The 23,357-nt window shown below is 43.9% G+C and overlaps 1 protein-coding gene across 1 annotated transcript; it reads right to left on the reverse strand.

Moving 5' to 3' along the window:
• Positions 1 to 295: 295 nt before the first annotated feature.
• On the reverse strand, positions 296 to 23,283 carry LOC137528876 (ADP-ribosylation factor 6-like). The gene is made up of 2 exons (XM_068250596.1): positions 23,154 to 23,283; positions 296 to 1,563 (listed from the first exon to the last, which is right to left on the reverse strand). The coding sequence occupies exon 2, from the start codon at positions 1,532 to 1,534 to the stop codon at positions 1,007 to 1,009; it is 528 nt and encodes a 175-aa protein (XP_068106697.1). The 5' UTR covers positions 1,535 to 1,563; positions 23,154 to 23,283; the 3' UTR covers positions 296 to 1,006.
• Positions 23,284 to 23,357: the final 74 nt, after the last annotated feature.

Consider the following 23,357-nt stretch of genomic DNA (forward strand, 5'->3'; position numbering starts at 1 on the left):
ACTTCTAGACAATACAGTACATGGCTAACTTTTTCCCTTGCATCGACAGGTCCCTGGGAAACGTCTGGTCCTAGTTTTTTAGTGAAGTTAAATTAGTATAAATCCAGGAGACAGATCTCTCAGACTCAGCCAGTAATTGTTAAAAGATAATACGCCCTTCACTGACTTTTAGGTCCGTTAACTTTTTAAGTGGCCTACATAATACCAACTAACATTTCAAAGCACGTTCGTTACTACTGACAGTGGAATGAAGAAGGAGGAAGCCTCATAGAGCTCAGAGAAAGAAGGTTGCCCCCCCCCCCCCCCCAAAAAAAATAATTCATAATGATTTAAAAAATACAACTAGAGGAATGCGTCAAAGGTTAAATAAATTCAAATTTTGCTTCTGGAACAGCGACATGCGTTGAAGGCGTAGGACTAATCATCAACTAATGAACGTGGCGTTAAGACAAACAGATTTTTGCTGATGAGAACACATCTGGGAAGAGTTATAAAGTTCAGGCACAGGTCTGGCATGAGAAGTTACACTGTAAGTGAACGCACCCCATGGTAATGTAACACTAAATCCTCCCCACCGTGCAAAGTTTCTGTTTTGCCCGCTTGTGTTAAACGTATACTTGTTTTCCCTTTATACTGCCAGGCTGTTGTAAGGTTTTTGCTGCAGAACATGAGGTAACCAGCCCTTTTTTTGTTAACAGTACTGGGGAGCAGACGAAGGCAAGACTGCTGAGGTCTGACGCGAGAGCAAGTGCTCAGCTGTGTTAACCACTTCACGCTATTAAGGCAGATATATCGCAAGGGCCTGCTGGAATCTTGCAAAAGGTCCTTTTTGCAGGCCTGCAGCGCCAAAATCTCCCTTAAACTCATTAGAAAACAAAAATGGGCCACCCAGATTTGGTTGATGAGGAATAATCCTTCACAGCTCTTCTACTGAGCTGTTAAAATTACAGAAAAAATTATATATTAAAAAAATAATGACCATAAGAAAAAAAAAAAAAAAAAGACTTTAGGATTTGTAGTTTGAAGTCAGCCACATCAGGCCTTCATAAAGTCCCTCTCCGGTGTTGGCACAAGACGGTTGGACGTACCAGTTCCTGTCCCTGATACGAGTTAGTCCAAGCTTTTCCTGGATCTCATGTGGCTTCATGGCATCCACCAGGTCCTGTTTGTTGGCGAAAATGAGAATGATGGCATCCCTCATTTCACGGTCGTTAATAATGCGATGAAGTTCTTGTCGCGCCTCATCAATGCGGTCACGGTCAGCACAGTCTACCACAAATATAAGGCCCTGCGTGCCCGTGTAATAGTGCCGCCAGAGTGGGCGGATCTTGTCCTGGCCACCAACGTCCCACACGTTGAACTTGACATTTTTATAGGTCACGGTTTCCACGTTGAAGCCCACCGTGGGAATGGTGGTGACGGATTGGCCCAACTTCAACTTGTACAAGATGGTGGTCTTCCCAGCTGCATCTAAGCCCAGCATTAATATCCGCATTTCTTTGTTCCCAAACACTCTGGATAGCATGTGCCCCATGATGGAGGCTTAAAGTCCATACACATAGGCTGTAGAGGAAACAAAGGCACACAGTTAATTATAAACATTTAAGTGTCAAGGCATTAAGGTAGACAGGAGAGCATTGCAACAGTTTTTTGAAGCCTAGACATTTTGTATGCATATAATACTACTTTAGTACATAATTATAAAATAATTCTGCATTAAATATACGCTTTTATATCACTAGAGGAAATGGTTAGATGCCGCTTTGATGAGATAATGGCTGATGGAGGGTTATGTTATTCAGGTAATGGTAAACAAGGCACTTTCGGTCCAAAAATAATTGGAACAAAGACATCGATAGAAAGGATCAGGATCTGACTTGGGCGTCTTCTGCGCATGTGCAGGAGTTCCGCGCACGTGCAGAAGAGCCAGACTGAAGCAGACTGAGCCAGTTACCAGGGCTGACTGCGGACAAAAGGAGGAAAATGGGAGGACAGCGAGGGACGCATCCATGGTTATTGAGCTGGAGGTAGCCCCTGGTAAGTAAAAAAAAAAAATCTTTGTAATGCAACATCTCTGGTTTTCTCCTTTACAGCAATGGATGATTAAATAATTCAGTAGTTCAAGCCCTGTATAAGAGGTTAACATAATATGAATTGGCATAATAAATACACTTTAAAGTGAACGTCCGGACTAAAAATCGACTCAGCAGCACTGAAAAGGCCTGGTGTTTCTTTAACAGTTTCACAGCATCAGAACTTTGTTTCTCTTATCCAAGCCTCATTTTTAGCTGCATAGAAGAAAACTGCCCGGGCTTTTTTCCCCTGATGCTGTGCAAAGCATGATGGGATTTCTGATGTTGTTGCTCTCGTTCTGCTGTTTTGGTGCAAATTTTTCTTTTTTTACATTTTGAATTTGACATTTAAAGCCTAGCGTGTGCAGCTAGGAGGGGTTATCAGGACACAGGACATTTGGAACTGTGTTTCCTGCTCCTTGTCACCTGCTTTCAACCAAAAAGATGGCTGCCCCCATGACAAAGATGGCAGCCCCCATGAATCACAAACATTTGCTTGTTCTTTTAAAACAGGGTGGGTAAAAAATGATATTACCTATCTATTCTAATTAACATAACTAATGTAACTTAATAACAGTATGTTTGTTTAGGCTGAAGTTCCCCTTTAAGAAATAACCACATCTTCCATTGTGAGCTGGTTTAACACCTCACTGCGCTCTTGTAATATCAATGACATGCAATTAAGGGATTAAACACCTAGCAGCACTGGAAAACAAAATCCTAACATTTCTCAGAAAAAAGGAGTTACATGCTGGTTGTTTTCGCCTGAGTGTCGGCCTCCTGTAATTTGCGGACTCTGTCAGCAGCGGATGGATTGGATGGCAGGAAGAGGTTAGGCTCTATTACAAGTAAGAACAAGCACAGCATATCCTCGATTGTGGTTTGACGCTCACTGAATTAGATACAACTGAAGGAAAATATAAAATGCTTACAAGACGTACTACGTATACACATGCTATTGTTAATGCCCACAGGGATTGGGGCTCAAGCCCCCAGACGGGACCTCGGGGAAGAGAGCTGTATAGACATAAGTGTTCTCCCCAGAATTTTTTTCCAGCCGGGTGGCATAAAAAAGTAGCCGGGTGGGTCGCTACAGCGTGAATGCAGAGCTGGTGCAATTCGGCTTACAGCATAGGAGGAGGATGAGGAGGGGAGCTGACAACCGGGTGCTCACCAAAATGATTTTTTTTTGTACCAACTCCAAAGCCCTGCTTTTGCTATGGAAAACACTACACACCATGTCTTGAGATAGATTTATCACACTTCTGTTGTGACTGCACAGATAGGGCCTTTCCCCAGGGCATTTTTTTGTGTTTCAAGATAGTTAGTTAAAGGAGAAGAACTGGAAAGGTTAGGAAAACATCAAACAAGTTTAGCATTAGACAATGCTGTGATTCACAAGTCCTTCCTTCTATCCAAAGTATGGACAGAAACCTCCCATTTCCTCCAAATGGACAAAACAGTTGTATATTCAGATTGCTCTTCCCAAACCCACAAAGTGAACCAAAACTAGCATGGTAGGAAAACAGTCAGCGATTGGCTTCACGGAGCAGGAGCCCCAATACTTTTATCTACACCTGCACCAATCAAGTGACTGATACAAAGCTGGACTCTCCAAGCTTACAGTCTGTTAAGTGCACACTGGAATGTCAAGGTTTCTTGTGCCAAAATTAAACACAAAAAAACTCAGGATGTAAGGAAGGAAATGAGAGCATCCTAGGGAAACCTACATAGGGAGCACATTCAATCTCCATGTACATTTGGTCTTATAAGGTACATGAACCCATCTATGTTGCAAGGTAGAGCTACACATGCCATTTTTTTGTCACATGTAATGACTGACCAACATTTTTTTTAAACAAAATTTTATTGTAATTTTGAACAATATAACACCCCCTTGCCCATAATATCGGAACAAGGTACAACGACTTACAGGAGTATGTTCATGAGGATCAATATATGTTGCACACATTGTTCCAAAACGTATACATATACAAGGCTAAATATCCGTTGAAGTATCTAAACTGTAAAACCCCTCTTCCCCAAACCCTCCCCCCTCATTCCAGATCAAAGAAAAACCTTAGTGACCGTCTGAAATATCTAAGGTAAAGGGGGAAGAGGCGCAGTGCATAATAGTGCTTGTAGCCACAAATAGAGGCGACTTATTTGTGGCTACAAGCACTATTAGGCACTGCTATTTGGCCTGAGGAAGTGGGTATGCACCCACGAAACGCGTTGCCAGTGCAATAAAATTCTATTAATATGTGAATTTGTCTTCATTGAGGTAAGCCACCTCACTTTTCATTTTAATTGTTTTTAACGTATTTTATCTGCTCTGGGCGCCTCTTCCCCCTTTACCTTGTGCCTTCAGCCTCCTTTTGGAGGGGGATCAACCCTCTGACCAGTTTAGGTCATTTGAGGTTTGCTTTTTATCAAGAGTGCAACCATCACCAGCTCCATCTGGTCACCCGAGTGGAGTCGGGGTTATACATCTCCACCTGCTTCTAGTGGTCGGTTGCCCTTCTGCAACACACCTTTGTGAGTATAATACATTCGCATATTTTACATGCTTCTGGTACTGTGACATACTGCACCATTTGGGCTCCTGTTGTCTCTGTTTTCTTCCTGCAGGGTGCAATTTTTATTATCCCTACTTTTTGTCTGAAATATCTAATTTACCCAAAGAGCCCAACAAATGTTCAGTGAGATACCATTTCGTGTACTTAAAATGTTCCATCAAGTCCTTGATTTCCTGTTGTGTATAAGTCATTATAATAAATGGTTTCCATTTTTGGAAAAAAAAATTACTTCTTTTTCTGGTCTGTAGTTAATTACGTCAAATCTATCCAGGTGGTGTAAATGCAGAAGCTCCTCCTTTACGTCCCAGACTGTTGGAGTGCTCAGATAAATCCACCTATTAAAGATCACCTTTCTAGCTGCAATTAAAACCAGATGGGCTAATTTGCTCATACCCTTTGTAGTTGACTGTGCTTCCCCCTCTACCCCCGGCTGAGTTTCCTCATAGTTAACCTCCCTGGCGGTAAGCTACGCTCGGGCTAGCCGCCGCAGGGTATCACATGGCCCTGGGAGGATTTTTTGTAGCAAAAATGTGTTTATCTGCTAGCTAGCACTCAGCTAGCTAACTATGTACCCCAAGTGCCTCCTCCCCCCCCCCCCCGATCCCCGTAATATGTACTCCCCAGAGATCCCGTGATGGCGCCGCCTCCCAATCAGCTCCAGGCCTCGCTATGGCGGCGATCGGGACTGCGGATGATGTCATGACGTCATCTCCGATCGTCATCATAGCGACAAGTGAAGCTCAATGGGAAGCTGCAGCTCTCGCGGGATCGCGGAAAGTACGTATTGCCGGCGGCAATCGGAGGGTGCTAAATGGTGCGGCGGGGCTTGGGGGACTTAGCTAGCCAAGTGCTAGCTAACAGATATGAAACACATTTTGCGACAAAAAATCCTCCCGGCGGACGCAGCCTCTGAACCGCCAGGGAGGTTAAACAGAAGTAACAGAGGAAGCAATTTCAATTGAATCTTACACCATTTGTTTGACATACTGAACCACTTTTTGCCAGAAGCCTGAGATTACTGGGCAACTCCAAATACAATGAAATATATCCGCATTCAAACAAGAGCATTTGGGACAATTTGGTTCATAGTACGATGGGGGATTTTTGTATTTGATATTGAAGGCATACTTTGCCCTGTGTATGAATTTTAGATGGGATTCCCACCAATTTTCCCCAATTATCAATTTCTGGACTACTTTGTATCCCTCAAGGATCTTGTTTAGAAGGTCATCTCCTGGTATTTGTTTAGACCAACCTGATAAGTTATTGGTTGCTTTTCTATGGGCTGATAGTGGTTGGAGGTCAGTTTGGATAGTAGATCATGATATTTTGGGTACATGGGGAGCAAGAAACTCATCTAGGCTACTTAGGGAAGCTATCTTTTTAAATTGTGCCCCCTTAATTTCCACGAATGATCTCAATTAGCCATAGCATAAAAAACGATTTCGTGGGATATGAAATTTGGATCTAATTTCTACAAAAAAGATAGCAATTTCCCCGAGTTTAGGTCCAGCATTTGTCCTAGGCATTTTAGACCCCTGTCCCGCCAATCAAAGTAGCCCCCATGGGCTAAACTTGCTGGGAATTCTGGCATTCCACAAAGCGGCATATATTTTGATATTAGATAGGGCATATTAAATGTTTTGCATAGCTCCCTTCAAGTTACTGTGGTGTCATTAAAGAGTTTACTACCCTTGAACTTCGGTGGTAGATGTCTATGAGACGTATGTAAAAAGCCAGTTAAAGACTAGGGTTCTGCAAATAAGCATTCGAGATCATAGTTAGAGTAGATGTTTGATTGGTTAATCCAATCTCGTACATGGTGAGTAAGGCAAGCTATGTTATATCTGCTGATATCTGGAATTCCCAGTCCTCCTAGAACTTTAGGTAGCTGTAACTTGGAGAGAGCTATCCTTGCCTTTTTTCCAGAGGAATCGGGAGAATGCCCTATAAAGATCTTTAATGTCTGAGTGTCGCAGGAGCAATGGGATCGTTTGTAGAGGGTAAAGCAGTCTGCCAAAAGACACAGACTTTAATAATGCAGTGCGACCTATTAGATTTATGGGAAGATAATCCCAATTTGTTAATTGGCGATTAATATCTGCTATCAGAGGGTGATCATTTTTAGAGTATAACAAAGAGGGATCTTTATGGAATTTTATCCCCAAATAAGTTACCTGAGAGCAAACCCTGACTGGAAGGTGGGAAATTGTTATTTTAGGAGCCAGGGGTGATAAATACATTAGCTCACACTTAGAGATATTAATTTTGAAACCACTAATATCACTTATTATATTTAAAGTCCGTCCCAATAGGGTAGAAGGGTCCTGAAGAAATAGCATAATGTCAGCAAACATGGCCTGGGATACCCTCTAACCCCCAATATCTAGTCCCTGAATGTTTGTCTCCAAATATCGTGGTATTGGTTCAAGAGCGAGATTAAAAAGCAAGGGTGACAATGGGCACCCTTGTCTCGTCCCCTTTACAAGTATAAAGGGATCTGACAGAAAACCAGGAGTATATACGAGCACAGGGATCTGTGTGCATAGCATTAATTTTCTTAATGCTCCAGTAATATTCATTTTGTCGAGGACGCCATCAAGCCACCTCCATGATACATTATCAAATGCTTTTTTTAATATAGCATTGTGTTTACATGTCTCAGGGTAGGCCTTGACATAGTCCTGGACTAGGAGCAACTTGTGAATATTAGAGACTGCAGAACGGTTCCTGACAAATCCCACTTGATTAGGGCTAACCAACTTGGGAAGGAGGCTAGCTAAACGATCTGCCATAATTTTTGACAGTATCTTTATATCTTGATTTATTAGAGATATGGGGTGATATGCCCCGGGTAATAAAAGACCTTTTCCCGCTTTGGGGAGCAATTTAATATAGGCCATGTTTGCTGATGACTGATACCTGCCCTCTTTAAGGATCGTATTAAACAATTTACCCAAATATGGCACCAGATCTTGACGCAACAATTTGAAAAATTCAGATTTTAGACCTTCGGGGCCTGGTGCTTTACCATTAGCTAGATTTTGATAGTAATATGAATTTCCTGTTCAGTAATTGGTGAGTTCAATTCTGTTAGGTCATCCTCTGTGAGTAACGAAGGGACAATTTAGACAGCCAATCTATCTTATTTTGCGATCTAGAAACAGAAGGATCTGAATATAAGTGTTTATAGAAAGTCACGGAAAATTAAGTTAACCACTTAAAGTGAACCAGAGATGAAGCATCCTCATGTATTTTACCATATATATCAGTGGGAACATTAGAGAAAACACCTACCCTGCTCAGCCTGCTTCTTCTCAGCCCTGATAAAATTCCCGACTGAGCATTCAGTCTGGCTTTGTTCAGGAATCTTTATAGCTGAGTCTGTCTTCTGTGCTGTCTTTTCAAGCCCAAGCCTGCCCCCTTGTGGCTCTGCTCAGGAATCATTATAGATGAGTCATTATAGCAAAGCCAGACTGAATGCTCAGTCGGGGATTTTATCTGGGCTGATAAAAAGCAATCTGAACAGTAAATAATGAAACCGAGAGCAGGGTAGGTGTTTTCTCTAATGTTCCCACTGATATGTATATATATGGTAAAATACATGAGGATGCTTCGTCTCTGGTTCACTTTAAGGACCGGGGATTTTCCTATGATCGGTTCTGTGTGGGCTCTCCAGGCCGCAGCACCGATCAGGATTGAGCCAGGGTGACCAGACTTCCCTCCTTTTTTCCCCACTAGGGGGATGTCCTGCTGGAGGGGGGGGGGTCTGATCGCCACCGGCTACTTCTGCTTAGCGGGGGGGGGGGGCTCCTCCGCATTGATTTCCGCCCTCACTGCCCTTCCCTCCATCTCCCGCAGGCTATGGGCTGCGCCGCCTAGGATAGGCTTCAGTGTATCAGAGGCCGGGGATCGCCGATCTCCTTTACGGCAATATGATGTAAACAGGGGATTTGTTCCCCGCGTGTTTACATTTAGCCTGCGAGCCGCGATCAGAGGCTCGCAGGCAGTTCACGGAGACACCCTCCATAAACTGACATGGAACGGCCGCTCGAACGGCTGTTTCCATGGTAACACCACTTCGACCTGCCGACCCCTATCGGTGTTCGTTAAGTGGTTAATATCCTTCGGATTGCGATGCAGATTACCTGAGGGTGATCGGAGAGAAGTTATTACTGTAGTGGTGTATGGAGGTCTGGACATGCGAGAGAGCAGGGTCCCCACTTTGATCCCAAGTTTATAAAAATATAGATCTTTATAAGATTTGAGATACATGTCCCGCGTTTTTAATTTGGTTTCCATATCCCCTTTCGCTCCAAGTCAGAGGAGTCTTGCGTCTGAGGAGGGGTTGTCCAAAAAGTCCCTATGGGCTTTACGCAATAACGCCACAGATTTCATTTACGAAGCGTGTGAGATTTTCCGCTTTGCCACTAGGTAGCTAATAATTTCCACCTCAAAGTAGGTTTGGCTGCCTCCCAAAATAGAAATATATTTTTTATATGTGCGTGGTTATCTTCCTTGTACTCCCACCACCATTGTTGAAGTAAATTTGCAAAGCCCTCATCTTCATGCAAGACAGAGGGAAACCACCATATAATATCTGACCCTCTTGGGATGGACGGAGAGAAAACTAGTTGTACAGGTGCGTGGTCAGATCACCAAGTCCAATATATCAATGGATGTTACTTGTGGGATATTAAAAAATAATCCAGCCGCAACCATACATCATGGGGAGGGGAATATAAGGTATATTCTGCACCATCTGGATGTAAAGACCTCCACCCATCACACAATTGAGATGTCTGTATGTAATCTTGGAAAAGCAAGGATTTGGCTGCCGTCAGCGAACATGCCTCTTTTTGTTTTTTGGACCTATCAGCAAGTTCTATAAACTTGGTCACTCCCAGAGTGCACCTCAAAAAATCTGGAGACAGAGCCTTCTGTCATGCTGCCCCTACTCTTTGGAACTCCCTACCACACCCAGTAAAGACAGCACCATCCCTGGAGCTATTCAAATCCAGACTGAAAAGCCACCTGTTTAGCCTGGCATTTCCAGATTTATAAAATTCTTCCCCTGTACCACGATGGTCGGAGCCATGCTTATGCGCTTTGAGTCCCACGGGAGAAAAGCGCTTTACAAATGTTATTTGTTGTTGTTGTTGTTATCCTCACAGAGGCTGACCATCGCATTGAAGTCTCCGCCCTGTATAACTTTACATGGACCAGCAGATAAAGTGTTAGCTAGAAGGTTGTCAAAAAATGTTTTATCCTCATCATTAAGCCCATATAAACTCGAGATCTCCAGATCTTTCCCTGCCTGCTGAAGTTTGATCCTCACCCATCTGCCCTCACCATCCCATTATTCTTCTAGAACTTGCCCCTGAACCTGCTTATGTACTAATATGAGAACCCCTGCTTTCTTCCCCTGTGCAGGTGAACCAAACACTTGACCTAACCAGGATTTGCGCATATAATTAAATTGATCCCTTGATAAATGGCACTCTTGCAGTAGCATGTCAATTCTCATTTTTTTTCAGATGTCTGAGAATTATCGACCGCTTGCCCGGGGACCGCAGTCCCCTAACGTTCCACGACGTTATTCGTAGGGCATTGAGAATGGTGTTAAGGATCAAAAGACCTCATAATTTATAGTATGTAATCAGGAATGACAAGAAGTCCCCCCCCCCCCCCCACACACACACACAGTGTAAAATGTGAACAATTAAATGGTTGTTCAGATGTTTCCAATAGGCTGGAAGAAAATCAGCTGCAGATAATTCTCAGACAGACAATCAGAACATTTTGCTCAGATTATTCGTCAATTGGAAGTGCCTCTTGGCTGGTGTGTACAAGGCCTGAACACTGTAGTCACAAGGCCAGCACACTGCCACCCATACATACTGTATATGCGCACACATGGGAAAACAAGCAGGAGAACAGTGCAGAGAGCAGGAGTGGGAGGCAGACTGTACAATGGGTGCACTGTACAGAAAAGGACAGTAAACATATCTATGCGTCTCTGAAAAGGCTTCACACGTATGTGCGCAAAACCTTATTTGTTCTTTCCTAATGCATAGCTTGCTTCCCAGTTTCAGAGCACATCTGTAAAGGTGGCCATACATCAGACGACTTGCCCTGGTAGACAATCGGATTTGATCATTATAATCGGATGAAAATCGGTGCCAAGAGCATGCCTGATCGACAAATCGACCAATTTCGGGTTGAAATTGGTTGCATGCATTGATCAGACATGTTGCAAGATGTAGGGCAGACAAGTGCGATTCGGTGCACATCGGTAATGGCGAGCGATATCAGGACAAGCAACGAATGCAATGGAACCCCCGGCGCTGTTCAAAAAAAGAAATTGGTGCTGGCACTAGATACAGCATGCGGTGGTACACAACCTGGCCCAATCACCCGTGCTTACAGCAGAAACCGATAGCTTGTAGACAATGTAGAGTAGTCCGGGCACTAGGTAAAATTTCAGGCTTTAATTATCCCATAGGACAGAAGTGTACAAAAAGGACAAGCATTACCATACAACGGGGCATAAGCCTTACAACTGTTTTGCAGTCCTCCGCTTCCTCAGAGACCAATTTGCAGAGTGGTCGAAACAGCTGTAAGGCCGCAGACTAGTGCTCCCACTGTATGGTAATGTTTGTGCTTTTTGTACACTTCTGTCCTATGGGATAATTAAAGCCTGAAATTTTTCCTAGTGCCTGGACTTCTCTACATTGTCTACTAGTGTAAAATGCGCCTGTATGTTTTTTGGGATGTGGGAAGAAACCGGAGTCCCAAGAGAAAACCCACACAGACACACTGAGAATAAACTCTGCGCAGATAATGCCCCAGCACCAGCGCTGCAAGGAGAAAGTTATCCATTATGCCACCGTGCTGCCTTACCAATTACTTACCTAGAGCAGTCAAGTGCTCAAAGTCTCATCTCCCAACTTGCATATGTGTTGCAGGTGTCAGGAACTCAGAAGGCAGTAAAATCTACACCATCACAGCCCTGAAGCTTGCCCACCTGAAAACAACTCCGTAATGACATCTACCTATGGTTGACTTGAAGACACTACATTTTAGATGATTACTGCAGTACAGGAAGAGTCTAAATGCTGCATTACACTTTTATAGCATAATTACTGCATCAGTCCATAGCTGCCCTTACTTCAGGCCTATAAAAAGAATTTAATGGACAAAAACATCAATACGCTAATAAAACACTGCATTATGTGTGCTTGTTATTTCTGAACTCCAATATACTGTAGCAGAAACTCCGTATGAAGTGAATAGCTGCAGGTTTCCCCTTGAGGCTGTGTGCCCAGTAGGGTGGATCTCTTAGGAGTCTCTTCAAAGGACAACTGAAGTAAGAGGGATATGGAGGCTGCCATATGCATTTCCTTTCAAACAATGCACATTGCCTGGCTGCCCTGCTGATCCAATGCCTGTAATGCTAGGTCAGGCATGGGCAAACTCGGTCCTCCAGCTGTTACGGTCCCACAATGCATTGTAGGAGTCTGACAGCCACAGTCATGACTCAAAGGCAAATGCATTGTGGGACTTGTAGTTCCGTAACAGCTGGAGGGCAGAGTTTTCCCATGCCTGTGCTAGGTACACACTATGAGATTTTCATGCAGATTTACTATCAGATCGATTATTTCCAACATGTCCGATCTGATTTTCAATCATTTTACGATAGGGATAAAACGGAAAAAACAGTCTGAAATCAGATTAAACATCTGACCGTAAATCTGCCAGAAAATCTCAGTGTGTACCTAGCATAATATTTATAGCCATAGACTCCGAGCAAGCATGCAGATCAGCAGTTTACGACCGGTTTCCCGGAAGACGGCGTTAAATACTATATGCCCTCTGAGCCAAGTTGTAGTAACACATCATAATTTGCCAGCACCCAAATTACAGTAAAAATTCTGCTGCGCCGCTATAGCCATCATTAACCTTATGGTCTATGGCGACACCTAAGTCAGTCACTGCACAGCATGGATCAGGCGCCTAGATGACCTGATCTGTCAATATCCTACCACGACTACTCCAATACCCAGCCCTGCAGCCTACATCCTTCACCTCTTCTCAGTCCTCAGCTGCTGTTTTGCACTGCCAAGGGTCCAAGTCAAACATCTCCTACACCTTCTCACCAGATACCATTCCAACTACAATCACTCGTCTGTACACAACCCACAACCTTCTCTTCTGTTCGCCACTGGAATCAACTTCTCACATCCGCTTATACATGATTTCTCAAAAGCCTTTTCCTCTTCCCTGGAATAGCCTACCAAAACACAGTAATTCTCCAAACCTTTGAAACCCTAAAAGTACTACTGAATGGGGTAAAATCTATTAAATAAAGCACATCATAGGCTAGATTATGTATTTACGAGTGCCCTGGCTCTGTTCCTGGCCATTGCCTCTCCGCTACCTCCTTTCCACACTCCCTGCCCTTCGTTGATCCCATTCCACCCAAGCAACACAGAGGTATTATGAAGTGCCTAAGTACAAGTTTGGAGCCGTGCAGTGAAAGGAAGTGCTCTTGCTTTCTCTGTGCTGGCAAGGTTAAGAACTTGTACCTTCTTTTCCGAACAATGCACTGGCGCCAAGGGGAGCTTCCTAGTTTGCATATTCGACCGGAGGATTCCATCCAATATGAAAATGACTGGGAACTGGGTGGAGAATCTGGGGATAGTTGGGCATTTGGGGCGACCACAATGAGCAGTGCCAGGACACTTGTTCAAAAAGGCAATGTAGCCCACTATGAGTTTTACTTAAAAGATTTGACCACAGTTCACCGATACTTTAAGTGCTCTCTTAGAACTTTTGAGACACTCATACAAGCTAACCCAGCCAATTTCCCTTCAATTTCTGACCAAGTTCTACTTGTTTCAGAAAAGGATTTAAAAATGCACCACCTTCTGATGTATATCTTACACATTGCCCCTCTGATGAGGAGGATGTCCTCACAATTCCTTTAGATTATAAGCTCACAAGGGCAGGGATCGCTTCCTGTTACTGTACATTTTGTTAGTCACAGTGACATCTATGTTGTCCAACTCTGTATGATTTTACTCTGGGCAGCACCATGGAAAATGATACTACATCAAAATCAATCATAATGTACAAATAAAATAAAGTCACTTCACAATGTTTCTATCAAAAGCTGGGAGACAGAAGAGTGAAGCATTGTACTCATGTAAGAGGCTAGTCGCCCAGTGGAAGAATCGGGATGCCAGCGGAGTGGCGGCAGCCGGGGCGAGGACAATGGTCTCAGACAGTGATCTGCCGAATTGATCCACGAGGCTAATTGCTGGCCAATGCGTTGAGGAGCGTCAGGGGCTGCTGTACACAGGGTAGATTCTTGGCCTCAGCCGGGTTTCATCTGGATTGTGTACGAGGCTTTAAGGCTCGTACACACGTCGGATTTTTACAAACGACCCGTCGTTTGGACGTCAAATCGGGCGTGTGTACAGTCTGTCGTTCAGCTGATAAGCTTGGCGGATCGCTCAAGTCCAGGCTTATCAGCTGAACGACAGACTGTACACATGTCCGATTTGACGTCCAAACGACGGGTCATTTGTAAAAATCTGACGTGTGTATGTAGCTTTAGCGTTCACTGCCAGATTAGTCCAGAGGTTGAAAATGAGGAACAATGGCTCCCATCAAGTGCAACTAGTTACTTGTAATTACTAGTTTCTGAACCATCTTATGTTAACAGTTGCCAAGCTGGCAAAAACAGTGCAAAGTGAGCTTACTGGCTCCTTAATTCTATATTGATCTATCCCATCCTAACCAACCAATTGGAATACATCCTGTTGGGGCCAGGCTAATGGTCAACAATCCTGCTGGCAGCTAAACAACTTAGAGAACCCAAGGTGGCATATTATAATCCTAACAGGACCCAGAGGCATGTCATGTGCACAATGACATGCCTCAGGGTCATTGTACCACCGTTGCCAGCCCCTCGCACCCCCTTAAAAGATCGCTAGCCTAGCGACAATCTGCTGGTTTATTAATTATGCACATTTTTTATGCAAATGTATGCAGTTTGAAAATGGACTTATCAATTTAAACCCAGCTTTGAATTGATTGGTCCATTTTTAAGCTGCATACATTTACAGAAAAATTTGCATACATTTGCATCAACTCGGAACAATTTGCTTATCTGTGATCATCCCTAGTGAGGAGAACGGGAAGGCTCTATAGGACCCAGACCCTTCCCTCTCCCTAGGTAAGGGTTTTTTTTTTTGTTTTTATTTTAAACTACAGATTCACTTTAAAAAAAAAAATAAATTATTATTATTACACTATCATATCACTCTCACTTCAGGTTCACTTTATCACATTAACCCTTTGCACTCACATGCACACAGCAACCTGTAAAACAGTATAAACACTATATAACTAAAATAGAGAATCTCGGGTTTATAAAAAGTGTTTTGCACCAAACCAGTTCACAACAACACAATATCCTCTGTGGTGTAGTGGTTAGCGCTCTCGCCTTGCAGCGCTGAGTCCCGGCCTTCATTTACCTGGGGCTTCTCCCAGCGCCCTGCAGCCATCCTGTCCCACGCCAGTACTCAAAAATCCTCCGGTCCCCCACCACAGCTCACTTTCGTTTTGTCAGTCGGCAGCCACTGCGCCTACGCGGCCACGTGCGTCCTCAGATGCAGTACGAGGTCTTCTCGTACATTGCACGACGCTCCTGGCGGCAGGTGCGCGAACAGGCACAGTGGACGTCGACTTGTAAGCAGGCGGTATGGAAGGTGAGCCACGGCGGGGGGGACCAGAGGATCTTTGAGTACCGGCGTGGGACAGGACAGCTGCAGGGGACTAGGAGCAGCCATAGGAACGTTAAATTTTTTTCATTTTTTTTTTTAAATTACAGGTTTCCTTAATGTGACAAAATCATATGCTCTGTACAGCGCTGCGAAAGATGTCGGCACTAAATACTAAATAATAATAATAATAATAATAATCACTTAACGGGTCCCTAAATAACCTCACACCATTCACAGCAGAGCAAGCAGACCTCTCATGCATTAAACCTAACTGGGAACATATTGGGGAAACTAACTAAACTAGGGCAGGTACTAAAAAGTCCCCTGTTGGATACAGTTCCATTTATACATGAGCATTAGTGCCACATTGCTCCTAGTGTGCGAGGCTGAACTACCCAATACAAGCACGAGACGCCCGCATGGCTTGCTGCAAGTTCCACAAAGGCAGTCTGTCTTGTCTGGTGACACAAATGGGGACTGAAAACCCTGCTTGACTTCAATAGGCACCATTGTAATCAACCTTTGTAGTCGCCAAGTAACAGCTGAGATGGGAGGAGCACAAAATGAAAACAAGTATGCTTCCATTGCCCAAGTATAATAATTTTACTAGTACTTATTAAAGGTTTTAAAAAAATAAAAAAAACAAAAAACTAAGTTGAATAAGGGCCTTTTTCCACTAGCCTGCGATTTGATTCTGATCGCAAATTGCAAGGTACATTAAACTAATGGAAACTGCAGCAGCAATTTCCATTAGTGCAATCCGATTGCGATGCGATTTTGGTCAAAGCACAAGCGTCGTCCTGCCGCGGTTTGTATGCGATTGAGCTTTACTATAATGAGTATAGTAGCTCAATCGCATGGTGGAAATTAAAAAGCGGTTGCGATCACGATCGCAATTGCATTTCATAGTGGAAAAGAGCCCTAAAGCAGGTTATAAAAATCTTCCCCTTGTGCTTTTGTCATGTATAAATTGATACCTGAAAAAAAAAAACCTACTATGTATTCTCATGCTTATCACCTGCAATTAGCGATCGCCGAGATCGAGACTCGACCCCAGAGCTGACAGTTTGGCGCAGAGTTCTGTACAAATGTTACTATGGAGGCAGGAAGAGGGACAATGCCCGGCGCACGGCGATTCACCTTCTTGCTGGTCAGCGAGTGGGAGAACAATACACTCAGGCATGGGTAAAGATCCGGCATGCCAGATCTTTAGGCAACGCCAGGGGTTTTGTGGATCTTTAAAGAGGAGCGGTCAGCCAGACTATCTCAGAATAAAAAACAACCCACATATATATAAGTAGATAAATACTTGCTCTACTCGCATAACATATGTATTATACTGTCTATGTTTTGATTTTAGTGACTTTTCTACAGTAAAAAAGAGAAAATCCTTAAAATTTCCCATTTTAAGTGTGGCTATTTTGAAGCCAATCCTGATGTCATTTCCTCCCTTACTCTCGTCTGCCTGATTTGCCCGCCCTTCAGTATAGAAAGTCTCAGCATGAGAAATACTGGGCAATCAGAGGAACAGAGGTGTGGGAGGGGAAAACAGGCTTCAGCCAACCAGGCTGCATTAGTGTAAGTCTGGGGGTGAAGTATAGAAGCCAAAAAGGACAACCCAGCATGCCCTGCAACTTCCTTTTTGTGTACCAAATTTTGTGTGTACCAAATAAGAGTCAGGTAAACTGGGGAATGATCATTTATCAACAAGAAAAGTAATAGCGATTTTAACTTTTGGATTGCCTGCTTAGCATCCTTATTACTTGTTTACCAGGTAAAAAGAACGAACTGATTTTTGATTTTATGCCCGACAGTTACACTTTAAATGATGTTTAGCGATGTGCGGTGATCACAATCATGACGGCCATGATCATAGACTATTGTGCCAATCCCCAAACACTCCTGCGCAAAAAGGACCGCGATTGCTGTTCTTCCCCACAGCAGAAGATGGATAGGGGAACAATCGTTTGTCGGATCGCCGATAGTTCCCAGATCCATCTTCTGCCGTCTTCTTTTGGATACATAGCTTTATGTGCCGCTCGCAGAAGACCATGTGAACCGGCCCTGACTTTGAAGGGCATCTACAGCTACGTATCTGGGGGAAAAGATACCGTGATTCAGTCAAGAACACAGTGTCTGACCTTGTGGGGTTTTATTTCCTCTGGATTGTGGTGCGCAGAGTTGGAACTTGGACACAGCTTTTTTCCAACATAGACAATGATGCCACTATGTAAATAGATATGATCTGATAAGAACTGTTTATTTTTTGGAAGAGTGGAGAAAGACTTCAAAAGCAGAGGGAGAAGAATATAGCCTCTCTGCAGGTAACCGCACTGACTGTTGTCACTCTTTAGGGCTTATTTCCACTGGGAGCTGCGGCCATTTCTGGCTCCCATCCTGCTGCGCAGCCAGAATCACTAAGCCGTGCCATGTACTGCTATAGTGATTAGCATGCTGTCCAAATTCACACCAAAGTGTAATCTAGATGGAAGGCCCTCAGGTTCCCTTAAAAGCGGACCTGAACTCTTTCACAGGAAAGGAGAACACAGATAAATCCACTGTGTCCACGCTGCATGTGTTTATAGAGAACAGCCTGTCTAATTCTCCCTTCTCAGCAAGTAATGAGCCAGTGTAATTTGAGCATTTTCTGTAATGTACTGATAAACATTAGACTTTCATATATTTTAGATTCATTACACACAACTGAAGTAGTTCAAGCCTTTTATTGTTTTAATATTGATGATTTTGGCATACAGCTCATGAAAACCCAAAATTCCTATCTCAAAAAATTAGCATATTTCATCCGACCAATTAAAAAAAAAATAAAGTGTTTTTAAAACAAAAAAAAAAGTCAACCTTCAAATAATTATGTTCAGTTATGCACTCAATACTTGGTCGGGAATCCTTGTGCAGAAATGACTGCTTCAATGCGGCGTGGCATGGAGGCTATCAGCCTGTGGCACTGCTCAGGTGTTATGGAAGCCCAGGATGCTCATCCAGAGTGTTGGGTCTTGCATCTTAACTTTCTCTTCACAATATCCCACAGATTCTCTATGGGGTTCAGGTCAGGAGAGTTGGCAGGCCAATTGAGCACAGTAATACCATGGTCAGTAAACCCTTTACCAGTGGTTTTGGCACCGTGAGCAGGTGCCAGGTCGTGCTGAAAAATGAAATCATCTCCATAAAGATTTTCAGCAGATGGAAGCATGAAGTGCTCCAAAATCTCCTGATAGCTAGCTGCATTGACCCTGCCCTTGATAAAACACAGTGGACCAACACCAGCAGCTGACATGGCACCCCAGACCATTACTGACTGTGGGTACTTGACACTGGACTTCAGGCATTTTGGCATTTCCCTCTCCCCAGTCTTCCTCCAGACTCTGGTACCTTGATTTCCGAATGACATGCAAAAGTACTTTGGACCACTGAGCAACAGTCCAGTGCTGCTTCTCTGTAGCCCAGGTCAGGCGCTTCTGCCGCTGTTTCTGGTTCAAAAGTGACTTGACCTGGGGAATACGGCACCTGTAGCCCATTTTCTGCACACGCCTGTACACGGTGGCTCTGGATGTTTCTACTCCAGACTCAGTCCACTGCTTCCGCAGGTCCCCCAAGGTCTGGAATTAGTCCTTCTCCACAATCTTCCTCAGGGTCCAGTCATCTCTTCTGGTTGTGCAGCGTTTTCTGCCACACTTTTTCCTTCCCACTGAGGTGCCTTGATACAGCACTCTGGGAACAGCCTATTCGTTCAGAAATTTCTTTCTGTGTCTTACCCTCTTGCTTGAGGGTGTCAATGATGGCCTTCTGGACAGCAGTCAGGTCGGTAGTCTTACCCATGATTGCGTTTTTGAGTAATGAACCAGGCTGGGAGTTTTTAAAAGCCTCAGGAATCTTTTGCAGGTGTTTAGAGTTAATTAGTTGATTCAGATGATTAGGTTAATAGCTCGTTTAGAGAACCTTTTCATGATATGCTAATTTTTTTAGATAGGAATTTTGGGTTTTCATGAGCTGTATGCCAAAATCATCAATATTAAAACAATAAAAGGCTTGAACTACTTCAATTGTGTGTAATGAATCTAAAATATATGAAAGTCTAATGTTTATCAGTACAGTACAGAAAATGAACTTTATCACGATATGCTAATTTTTTGAGAAGGACCTGTATATTACAGTTGGGGCAAAAGCTGCAATGCCATCAATGCCATACATGGGCGTAAGACAGGACACATACATAATCCAGACAGACATTTCCAGACTTTGTCATTTTACATTTGAGTCAAAACTGATTTCAGGTGAATGAATGTGACAAATCCTCTCATCACTACAAGGGTGGAAACTCTGCAGTCACTCACAACTCAGCGCCTGGGATGTAAGTGAACTGTGCTGCACCCAGCCACACATCATATTAATCACACCTCCCACAATGGAACTTAACGAGAACTAGTGGAAAGGCAGCTGTGTTTATGCTGAAAACCATTTAGAGCCGGATATTTTATTAAACGCACCATTGGCTTTGATGGATTAAAGAGTTTTCTTTTTTTTGTCTGTGTTTGATGTTGTCACAACAGAAGCTTTATGTGCTCCATGTATTAAATAAAAAAGTGGCTCAAACATCATGGGTACCGGAGCGTGTCACAGCTCTGTTTGCTGTACAAAATGGATTATGTGCTTTAACACGGCTGTTCCAGCATAACTTTAAAGGATACCAGAGCTAAAAAGAGTAGGAAAAACAGGGGAACAGGCATGTACGGGGAGCTGTCCTCATGCGATGTAGGACATACGCAGCAGAGTTATCGCCTGCGCACTAATGGCCGACCCAGAAGAGTCTGCCGGGGGGCATTTAGCTGGCCAAGGAGGGGAATGGAGGAGAACAGGGGCAGCGGTGGCCATCAGGACAGCTCCCTGTACATGCCTGCTTCCCCCGTCTCTCCTACTCTTTTCAGTTCTGGTATCCTTTGAGCAAAAAAAAAAAAAAAAATTCTATTGCTGACTGAACTTAGAGACTTAGAGATTCTGTACTTAAAAAAAAAAAAGTTCCCCTTGGGGGTACTCACCTCAGTAGGGGGAAGCCTCTGGATCCTAATGAGGCTAATGAGGCTTCCCCGCCCTCCTGTGTCCCACGGCGGTCTCGCTGCAGCCCACAATTTGTCAGGCTGTGCAATATTTACCTTTTCTGGCTCCAGCGGGGGCGCTGTTGCGGCTCTCTGCTCACCCCAATCATCAGAAGTCTGAAACTCTGCCCCCTCCAACAACAAAACCACTGTATTGAGTTTCTTTTAGGGTAGAAACACACTAGGCAGAATCGCATATGCGTTTTCCAAAGCACATAATGGAAAACCCACATGCGATTCTGCCTAGTGTGTTCCTACCCTTAAACCAATACAAACTGTGGCCACTCCCACCTGTGTCCCCTTGGCCCTCCCCGAGCTTGGCAGCCATGGCACAATAGGCGGCTTCTAACCTGGGGGCGGGCCCTAGCAAAACCGTGACCACAAAGCTTCAGAACACTTCAAATAAAAAAGGCTGCAGCAGTCTTGCCAATGGAGAGGGGCAGAGTTCCATACCTCTAGTGATATGCAAATGAGTTATTGCCTCTGACACCCGCCAATCCGTGCAGCTCTGACAGAGCTTTATATGAATGGTCATTTTTACATTTTTTTTTTCTGTACAAGCTTAGTTCTCTGATGCCACTCTAGCTTCTCTCTGCTCTGCGTGTTATTAAGCAGCCAGTTACCCTATCCAATAGGGATGGTCAAAAAAGTAGTCAAAGGGATAGTTCCGAATTCCGATAATAGTGAACATTTTCTATGCAAGAGGTCTGCAGCTTTAAAATGGGCCAATCAAATCCCACCTCTGCTTCAAGCAATCGGTCCATTTTCCAAGCTACATGAAAAGAAATCACTAACCGCCAAACATGTTGCAAAAAAAAAAAAAAAAAAAAAAAAAAAACACAGGTTTGCACAACCATGTGAATTGTTAATAACCACAAACATACTATCATATTCATAATAAGCAAGCCTCAAAGATTCATCTAGTCCCCACTGCTTGTCGGCTATCTTCATAACCCCTTCGAGTAAATTTGAAATCGGCGCCGGTAGACTTGGGCGCAGGATACAGCTTATATGGCTGATCCTGCTTCTGCACAAGTCCGGGCCGATTTAATTACTATTCCCCCTCCAGGCCGCTATGGATAGTGGGGGAATGAAATAATTCGGCTTCCAGCGATTGCTGGAGGCCGAATTATTATGTTTTTAAGCAACCTCGGCTCCGTCTCCGGACGGAGCCGACGTTACTCACTGAGCGCTGCAATAGGAGTGATTCCCATTGTAGTCTATGGAGGCGCCGGCTGCACCCAAATCTAGCAGCGCTGAAAAGCACTGCTCCGACACCCCCCCCCCCCCAGACTGACTATAAGCCTGTGGGTAGGGCCATCTTCCCATTGTGCTTTTCTACCCCACCATATGGACTCAATGATTCATCTGCTATATTTATCCCTACATTGCTACGTCACTATTTTGTATACCATTGAATGCTATAATACCCCTGTGTAAAACTGATTAATGTGGTAATATCTTCCCTATCTATTGTGCAGAGCTGATTATTATGTTGGTGCATTATAAATAAAAGTTTCATAATAAGCATTTTAAAAAAGTAGAAAGTTTAGGGTAATAAAGGCCTACTGTAACCAACCCCCCCCCCCCCACCCAAAAAAAGTTAGATACTCATCTAAGAGGCTCTGGATCCCCTAGAGCCTTCCCATTCCTCTCCGCATCCCCTCATTCCATTGCCAGAGCCCTTGTTCCAGCCTCAAACTTTTAAGTCAGAGGCCTTCAGTTCTCCTCGGAAAGCCACAGAAGTACTCGGGTCTCTGACTACTTCTGAAAACTAGTGGCTCAGTACTGCGTAAATGTAGACTTGCGCAAAAACGCAATTAGTGGGACATTTGAATGGGGGCCCGGTGGTGGAATCAGAATACTCCAAGAGATCCAGAAGCCTTCCCTCCTCTTAGGCGAGTATCCTATGTTTGTGTTTTAGGTTACAGTTTTCCTTTAAAGTGTCTCATCACCTGCCTCCTGATAACTACAAAATCCCACCTCCTCATGTAGGTAAATGGTTTCTGCTGTAATAATAAAGAAAGGCAAGGAAAGTGACATGGAAGAAAAATAGATGTTTGACGTCATGTCACCAGCTGGATCCAGAGAGGAGAGATAACCTGGCCGGAGAAGTACATTTTGCCCATAAAAAGGTAATATGCTTCAGCATGCTATTTCTATTCATTTATCATCTAGATAGCTATTATAAACTGTCTTGTGTACTTATGGGTTTAATTAGCAAGAAAAGATAAGAAAGACAGCCTTTAGAAGGTCCAATTTGAAAATAAAGTCAGTAAATTAAATGCTCGTTTTTCTGTGCTGGCAAGTCTTTTCTAACCCTAATGCTGGATCGCTGTAAAGGAAATACCATATCAGTAAAAACATTAATATAAAATGTAAAAGTTGTAAGTACATTTTAAAGGACAAGAGCATAGTCCCCAAAGGGGAGCTTTGCCGTGCATGTCAGAGCCAGCTGGCAGCACAATGCAAATAATAGGCAGTCATTAGTAGAGTGCCCCCCATATCCAGTACAGACACCCCACTCTGCGCGCGCACACAGCCCCCATAAGCTCAGCAATAAGCAGCCCACCGCCCAGCCCATGCAGACATGGCACATACATTGCCCCCGTGTCACAGCTGCTGCGGGCTCCTCGCTGTCCCGGCTTCTGCTCCCGGAATCGGAAGGGCGCGGACGACAGAACCACACCGACAGCCACGGGCGCATGCGCAAAACCACTCCCACTCATCAAGCTGCCATTATACAGTTAGACTACTCGCTCTGCGCCTGCTCAGAACGCCCCGTCACTTTTGGCACGGCGTCTG

This window comes from Hyperolius riggenbachi, chromosome 8 (assembly GCF_040937935.1).
Source record: "Hyperolius riggenbachi isolate aHypRig1 chromosome 8, aHypRig1.pri, whole genome shotgun sequence".
In the NCBI taxonomy this organism is placed as follows: Eukaryota; Metazoa; Chordata; class Amphibia; order Anura; family Hyperoliidae; genus Hyperolius; species Hyperolius riggenbachi.